This window comes from Neovison vison, chromosome 7 (assembly GCF_020171115.1).
Source record: "Neovison vison isolate M4711 chromosome 7, ASM_NN_V1, whole genome shotgun sequence".
In the NCBI taxonomy this organism is placed as follows: Eukaryota; Metazoa; Chordata; class Mammalia; order Carnivora; family Mustelidae; genus Neogale; species Neogale vison.
Window position 1 is genome coordinate 191018107 of NC_058097.1, and position 8999 is coordinate 191027105.

Sequence of the window (8999 nt, forward strand, 5' to 3'; positions counted from 1 at the left end):
GGGAAATTATTTTCCCATAAGTGGTTATTTTTAATAAACTGAAATTTATATATATTACAGTTTTTGTTACCAAAAACCCCATGAAGATATTTTCAGTAAGAAAATAGATTTCATTCCCATTGGTTAAAATTCAAGAGATGTAATATTTTAGGAGTTGTTTATTTTTTCTGCTATTTAACTTTGTACTTAGTCAAAATTATTAATTAGAAATGCAGAAAATGATTTGTATTATTAGCAGGTTCCTGCTTTGAGATGCAGGATTTGGGATAATGCTACTCCACAAACACTGATTTCCCCCAACTTTCTGAAATTTCTTGAAAGAGGTAGTAACAAATTATTCTTGGTGAATCTCTCTTCACCCAAGTCCTTGCTATAGCTCAGGATTCATGGATAGTCCACGAAACATCACGGAATTTTTCATGCTGGGACTCTCACAAAACTCTGTGGTGCAGAGAGTTTTATTTGTATTCTTTTTGATTGTCTACCTTGTCTCTGTTGGAGGCAACCTACTTATCATGACCACCATTATCATTAGTCCCACCTTGGGCTCCCCTATGTACTTTTTTCTCTCATGCTTGTCTTTTATTGATACTTGTTATTCCTCATGTATGACCCCAAAACTCATTGCTGATTCCTTGTATGAGGGGAGAGCCATCTCTTTTGAGGGCTGCCTGGCTCAATTCTTTGTTGCCCATTTACTGGGAGGAACTGAAATCATCCTGCTCACAGTCATGGCCTATGACCGCTATGTAGCCATCTGCAAACCCCTGCACTACATGACCATCATGACCAGGCATCTTTGTGCCCTGCTGGTGGGCGTGGCTTGGCTGGGAGGCTTCCTGCATTCACTGGTTCAGCTCTTCTTGGTCCTTCAGCTGCCCTTCTGTGGTCCTAACGTGATCGATCACTTTGTCTGTGACTTGTACCCGTTGCTGGAACTCGCCTGTACGGACACTTATGTCATCGGTGTGCTGGTGGTCGCCAACAGTGGTGTGATCTGCCTGTTGAACTTCCTCATGCTGGCTGTCTCCTACATTGTCATCCTGCATTCCTTGAGGTGCCATGGTGCAGAGGGGAGACGCAAAGCCCTGTCTACCTGTGGGGCCCACTTCACTGTTGTTGCTCTGTTCTTTGTGCCTTGCATATTTATTTATATGCGGCCATCGTCTACTTTGTCCATAGACAAAATAGTGGCTGTGTTTTATTGTATTTTGACACCCATGTTCAACCCCCTGATTTATACACTGAGAAATGCAGAGGTAAAAAATGCCATGAAAAATCTATGGAAAAAATGAGCAGTTGTGGATAGAGGATACAGGTACAGCAGGGAAAGAAATAACAAGTCATTCTCAATAAGAATTCATGTTCTCATGATGAGAGCTGCGAGACTATAAAAATTTCAGGATAAAACTGATTTGAATGTTTAAAATTATGTCTAATCTGTTCATATCCTATGTTACTGACCAGACAAATTTACACTAAATTGCAAGACATGAAAGCACCATCTCTCTCTCCCTCACCTTTGTCTGAGATGGATCCTTCATTAGCCTGGGGTACTAATGATGAGTAGAATCCCCTTATTGAAATGTTACTAATCTGGTCCTCCAACTCTGCACATCAGGATATTGATCAGAGTAGTCACTGATGGTTCACTTATACCTGATTATGTCTACAATTTTTTTCAAGATTTTACTGAAATATAGTTTAATGTGATATTATTACACTTAAAAACATTCTGGGAAGAGTCCATCAGCTTCACAAAATTGCCAGGAATCCAAGCAGAGAAAAGTCAAGACTACCTTTACTGGCATGTTTCAGACAGAGACTGCTACTCCGGCTGGGTCTTGGACAGAAGAGCACAAGGTGCAGAGAGTGACTGGGTCTGGGGAACATTGGGAGGGACTCAGCGGTCTCTGGTTGCCCTGAGACGGACATTGGTGCCCTGAGATGTGACATCTACACTTCCTCTTCATCTTCCATGTGGATTCTTAGATGTTGATTCAAGGCTTTCCTGCCATGAACAGTTTTGAAGATGCAACCTGGATACCAACAGTTGAATGTCCTTTCTTGCAGGCATCCCTTTTTGTTCCTTGACCCTAGGGAAGAACCAAGGAAGAGGCTTTTTGGGCATTGTTGCTGTCTGTGGAGGGACAAGTTAGTTTTGGAACAGTAATATTGGAAAGAATCTACAGCTTGGGACTCTGAGAATACAGCAAATAAAATTAGGGATTGCTGAACTCAAATCATGAAAGTGCACAGAATAGGTTTATACTAAAGTTAATATAACTATCATATGTTGTGAAATTCTGCAATTAATGTCTAAACATTATGTCCATGTGACCACAAACATACACATACACAGCAACTATTGAACGTTGATTTGGTACATCAGTTTACAAATGGGGTCTCATATTGTCCTCATAAGAAGTTGGCATAATTTTCTTTTTAAAAATGAAGAAAATGTATTCACAGAGGTTGATTTACTTAGCCAAGTTTGAGCTGGAATTTAAATCCAGATCTTTCTGTCTGCCTTCAATTATGATCTTGCCAAAATGCATAGTGCTTTACTCTCTACAGATCTTCCTCTGAATGTATTATTTTGTGTTTTCTGCTTGTAAACTTCCTGTTATCAATCTTATTGTAATCTCTGCCCAGATTTATTTCAAGTCCAGAGTCACTATTCAGTATAACATCCAGGAGGCTGTGATTCTCTCTAATCCACTTGGTAAAATGCTTGCTCCTGGTGTCTCGTTACTGTGGAAAGGCTTTGCTTTCCATTTGTATGTCTTATTGTAACTTGAATTCTCTGGTCACTGTCCCAGGTATTCTGCTTGAGGGCTATCTTTTATTAATAATACAGTGAAAAGAATTTTGTAAAAGTTTCTTTGGCAGGAAGAAGACTATAGAAAAAAGTAAAAAAAAAAAACAAAAAAACCCCAACTCACTAGATGTGATAACATTTCCTGTGCAATATTTTTAAGTATTTTTCCTGGTTTCCATAGCCTTAATTTCACTGTTTCATATCTAATGCCAGTAGCTACACGTTCCCCCACAATCTTATGTTCCATGGTACACAGATTATGTTCTTTGGTTTAAACTGGTGGCATTTGTCTATATTTGTTGTCATAGAGTTTACAACTTAAGACAGAACTTAAAAGTCAGGTTATGAAACAACACATGGCCTGGTGATGTAAAATTTTGTACCTTGTAATCTGCCTGTGCAGGTCTGGATGGGGATGTGTATTTGGAAGTAGGTTTATCAAAATGGCAACGGTACTTAATTTTGTGGTTTGATTCTATTTTACTTTGAACTTTTACCCATGTATTTTTAGGTGTTTGTTTTTAATGTACAATAAACATACATGATTTCCCCCAAACAACAAAGAGACATTATGAACAGAATTTACTGGAACTCTTAAATCAACTCAAGCTGGTTCTTTGATAACAAACAGCATCCCAGATGACGTTCTAGATTCTACAGGCATCACACTGAATAGAATCACACTCAAATCTTATCTTCAAAAAAAGATCTAGTCCCTGGGAATTAAAATTAGAAAGCTCATTAACATAATGGGTTTTCCTTTTAATAGGCCAAAGGAGAAAAACTGTATGATTCTCTCAGTATATTGTGTTCAAGTATTTTATTTCAGCTCTCAAAGCTATCCTGACAGTGACTACAATTCTTTTAGGCTCCTGGAGGTGATTTAAAATAAAATAAGAATAAAATAAGAAGACTCTGGCAAGTCATGTTTTAGGAACTTTTATTAGTTATTTTATCCCTCACCCAATGAGAGTGGGGCAGTGTCCCATTCCAGAACACCCAACTCAGAGTGTCTTTCTTAAGATTTTTGCCTCTCTGCCTCAGAGCAGTGAAATGTGTGAATCTGAACTCAAATAGCATTCCAAGGTCTTTGAGAATGGCATTATAGGATAGACCACTGCTCAAGTTCCAGACTGGACACAGGGTGGCCTACCTTTGAGAAAGAGCAGAAGAACACTCTGGAAGATTTGTTAACTGAACTGACTTTGGGATCACAGCCCACAGAAGATGGGCTGGAAACTGCAACCTGAAAGTAGCAATTAATCTTGCTACTTTGCTAAAATTAAAAGTTCAACATTCTCAATTTTAAAAAGATCAGGTATCATTACATAATATTCAAAATATCCAAGATACAATCCGACAATACTCAACATACAGCCAAGGAGGAAATCTCAACCTGCAAGTGGAAAACAAAACAAAACAAAAAACAACCCAGCAGACTCAATGACAAAGATGGTGGAATTTTCAGACAAAGACTTTAAAGCACCACTATAATCATGATCCTATAGTAAGGGGGAATGTATTTGATACAAATGGAAAGGTAGAAAGTGTCAGCAAAGCAATTGAGATTATAAAAAAGAATGAAATTAAAAATTGAGGACTGAAAGTTTCAATGGCCAAAATTAAGAATTCACTGGCTGGGCTCAGTGGTATAGTAAGAATATAAAAGAAAGATGAGGGAGAGAGAAGATGGCAGGGAAGTAGGAGGAGGCGCCCTTTAAACCTGTACCCTAAAGTGAGCTGATCACCTTCCAAAGAACTCCGATCACCCATGAAATCAGCCTGAGATCAGAATTATACATGTCTGGATCTCTACAGGGGCAGAAGATGCTAGTGGGCCGGTAAAGCAGAGTGGGAACATTGGACTGATATTGGAAGAGAAACAAAAGGGGAGGGAGCCACCAGTGGCGAACGATTGGAAAGTAATACCCCAATATGAGAGTGCCCAGCATCTGGGGACCAGCATTAACTTGGAGACTGGTTGAAAGCACTCAAAGAGAGCAAAGGATCATGGGCGGGGTGGGGTGGGGGAATTGTGGGAATCTGGGCAGCTAGGGAGAGGGGCTTAAGTCCCAGGACCCAGGATAACCTCCCCTGACACTGAGCCAGAGAGTGCAGTGGAGAAACCAGGTCTTGGTCCCTGAGCTGCCAGCACACCAAACACGTGGGGTCCAGCTCCTGTGAGGGGCTGGGAGCCTCACCAGACGGCAGAATACCGAGCTGTGCTACAGAGCCTGAGACGCGCTTGCCCCTCACCCTCCCCTGAGAGAGATGCACAAAGGCCCAGCCTGGCGTTCTTAGGCCAGCGCCATTCCACCAGAGCCCGAGTCGCGTGCGCGACCCTCACCCTCCCTTGAGAGAGGTGCGTGCAAGCCCGGCACTCTCAGACCCTGAAAGACCAGGCACTCCCAGCCCGGGGCCCTCGGGAAATTCTCAGTGTGCGATCAATGCTTGGAACCTCTCTGACGGTCTGGAGTTGCCCAGATAGCCACCGCTGCCATGGTTTTGGGTACAAGCAAAAGATCCTGCATCCCCAGGGACCGCGACTCAGAACCTGCTCTGCCATTGGCCAAGGGGGAATTTATTTGGGCTCTGCAGCACCCACGGGAGAGCAGACTGAGGCTTCTCTCTGAGAGGGGAGTCAGGGTGCAGTTTGCTTTCCTCTAAACCTACAAAAACCATCAAAAGTGGTCAAGGCGAGAGAAAAAAAAAAGTGAACAAACAAAAACCTCCAGAAAACAAAAGCCTGAAAAAACTGGGTTTTTCAGAGCCCACACCCTGGAGGGGGGAGGGAGGACTTAACTCAGGGAACATCATTGACTGAAAACCCATGTGCCAGGCCCCTCCCCCAGAAAACCAACCAGGAAAGAAAAAAAAAAAAAAAAAGATGACAAGAGAACCACCACCACTACTTCATAGAACAACTTTTATTTTTAATTTGTTCCCAGTATTCTGGCTCATTTTTTTATATAAATAATTTTTTAACCTATTTACAATCACAATGAGATGTCCAGTACATCAAATTCCATAATAACCTTCTAACCTGAACTTTTTGATATATACACCTGTGTTTTTCTTTTGCATTTCTATTTTTTAAATTTCTTTTTAAAAAAATTTTAGTTTAGGTTAGTCTAGTTTATTCCTTTTTATTTTATTTTCTAATATTCATATAGAGTTAAACTTCAAGGTAACCCCCTTTCCCCAATCAATGCTACCCCATAGGTAAACCAATTTTTAATCCCCCTTTATCTTAGGAAATTTGAGTACTTTGATAAAGATATCAAGATACATCCAGGAAGAGTCAAAATAAACTTCCACACCCACACTGAGAATTTATAACCACTCTCCCATATTTTTCTCCTGCCACTGTTTCTGTATATTTGTGTTTGTCCTGGTAGTATATAAATCATACTTGGGGTTCTTTTTGATGAAGATCTTCCTTTTGTTGCTTTTATATATGTATATATTTTTTCTCTTGTCATAAACTTTTAACAGTCTTTTTGTTTGTCTGTTTTTGTTTGTATACTTCATAAATCTTACCTTGGGGCCATTTGGGCTGAGCCTTCTCTTTTATCTTCCCTTTTTTTTCCCTGTCTCTCTCTCTCTTTTTCTTTGTCTTTTTTTTTTTTTTTTTTTTTTACTCTTGTTTGGGTGGGGAACCCTGATTATGCAGAAGCGTTCCAGGGTGCACCTTGACTGCACCACAGTCGATATATCCAGCTACATTCATTCAGTCATCTCTCACAAAAATGACTACGAGGAGGAATGCCCAACAGAAGAAAAATACAGAGGCTGGGCCTTCTGTAACAGAGCTAAAGGCTATCGACATAGACAACATATTGGAAAGGGAATTCAGGCTAACAATTATCCAGGCAATAGCTAGGTTGGAGAAAGCCATAGATAACCAAAATGGAATAGATTAGGGCCGAACTGAAAGCAACCAGAGTTGATGTTCACAGCGTTAGGGCAGAGCTGAAAGCTACCAGGGATGATGTTCACAATGCTCTCAATGAATTCCAAGCTAATCTAAATTCTCTCAAAGCTAGGGTAACTGAGACAGAAGATAGAATTAGTGATCTGGAGGACAAACAGAGAGAAAGGATCAGGAGGAAGCCTGGAACAAACAGCTTAGAAGCCACAAAAATAGAATCAGGGAAATAAATGATGCCATGAAACATTCCAGATCAAATTATGGGAATCCCTGGAGGGGAGGAGAAAGAAAGAAGTCTAGAAGATATAGTGGAACAAGTTCTTCATGAAAATTTTCCCAATCTCCGTGAATGGAACCAGTGTTCATGTACTAGAGGTTGAATGGTCTCCAACCAAGATTATAGATTCCAGAAAAACATCAAGGCACCTGATAGTCAAATTGAGGAATCATAATTGTAGATATAATCTCTTGAAAGCTTCCAGGGCAAAGACGCTCCTTACTTACAGAGGAAAGCCCATCAGAATAACGTCAGACCTGTCCACAGAGACCTGGCAAGCCAGAAAAGGCTGGCAAGATATATTCAGGGCACTAAATGAGAAGAACATGCAGCCAAGAATACTTTATCCAGCAAGACTGACATTCAAAATGGATGGAAAGATAAAGAGTTTCCAAGACCAGCAAGACTTAAAAGACTATGCAACTCTCAAGCTGACACTGTAGGAAATATTAAGGGGGGTTCTATAAAAGAGGAAAAAATCCCAAGAATAGCATTGAACAGAAATATAGAGACAATCTACAGAAAGAAAGACTTCAAAGGTAACACGATGTCAATAAAAACGTATCTATCAATAATCACTCTCAATGTGAATGGCCTAAATGTGCCCATAAAATGGCACAGGGTTGCAGATTGGACAAAATGACAAGACCCATCCATATGTTGTCTACAAGAGACCCATTTTGAACCTGAAGATACACTGAGACTGAAAGTGAAGGGATGGAGAAGCATCTTTCATGCCAATGGGCCTCAAAAGTAGGCCGGGGTAGTGATTCTCTTATCAGACAATTTAGATATGAAACTAAAGACTGTAGTCAGAGATACACAAGACACTACATAATTCATAAAGGGACTATCCACAAAGATGATCTAACAGTTGTAAATATCTATGCCCCCAATATGGTAGCAGCCAATTACATAAAAAAACTGTTAATCAAGATAAATAATCATATTGATATGAATACATTAATAGTAGGAGATCTTAACACACCTCTCTCAGAAATAGACAGATCATCCGAGCAGAAAATCAATAAAGAAACAAGAGCACTGAATGACACATTGGACCGGATGGACCTCATAGATATATACAGAACATTCCACCCTAAAACAACAGAATACTCATTCTTCTCAAGTGCACATGGAACCATCTCCAGAATAGACCACATACTGGGTCACAAATCAGGACTCAACCGATACCAAAAGACTGAGATTATTCCCTACATATTCACAGATCACAATGCTTTGAAACTGGAGCTCGATCGCAGGAAAAGTTCCGAAGGAACTCAGACACCTGGAAGCTAAAGACCACCTTGCTTAAGAATGCTTGGATCAACCAGCAGATCAAAGAAGAACTGAAGCAATTCATGGAAACCAATGAGAATGAAGACACTTTGGCCCAAAACCTATGGGATATAGCAAAGGCGGTCCTAAGGGGGAAATACATAGAGATCCAAGCCTCCCTCAAAAAAATGGAAAAAATCCAGAGCACACCATCTGTCTCCACACCTTAAAGAACTGGAGAATCAACAACAATTCAAACCAACTCCACATGTAAGAAGGAAAGAATGAAGATTAGAACTGAGATCAATGAGGTAGAAACCGTCATCAATCAATCATCTATCAATGAGGTAGAACGTATCAATGAAACTAGAAGCTGGTTTTTTGAAAGAATCAATAAGATCGATAAACTATTGGCCACACTAATCCAAAAGAAAAGAGAGAAAGCCCAAATTCATAAAATTATGAATGAAAAGGGAGAGATCACAACGAACATCAAGGAAGTAGAAACAATCATCAGAAGTTATTATCAATAGTTATATGCCAATAAGCTAACAGCCTAGATGAAATGGATGCATTCCTGGAAAACTATAAACTCCCAAAATTGAACCAGGAAGAAATCGACACCTGAACAGAGCGGTATCTAGTAACGAGATTGAAGCAGTGATCAAAAACCTCCCAAAAAACTAGAGCCC

The 8999-nt window shown here is 40.1% G+C and overlaps 1 protein-coding gene across 1 annotated transcript; it reads left to right on the forward strand.

Moving 5' to 3' along the window:
- Positions 1-386: 386 nt before the first annotated feature.
- On the forward strand, positions 387-1295 carry LOC122914328 (olfactory receptor 140). The gene has a single exon (XM_044260961.1). The coding sequence runs from the start codon at positions 387-389 to the stop codon at positions 1293-1295; it is 909 nt and encodes a 302-aa protein (XP_044116896.1).
- The last annotated feature ends 7704 nt before the right edge of the window (positions 1296-8999 follow it).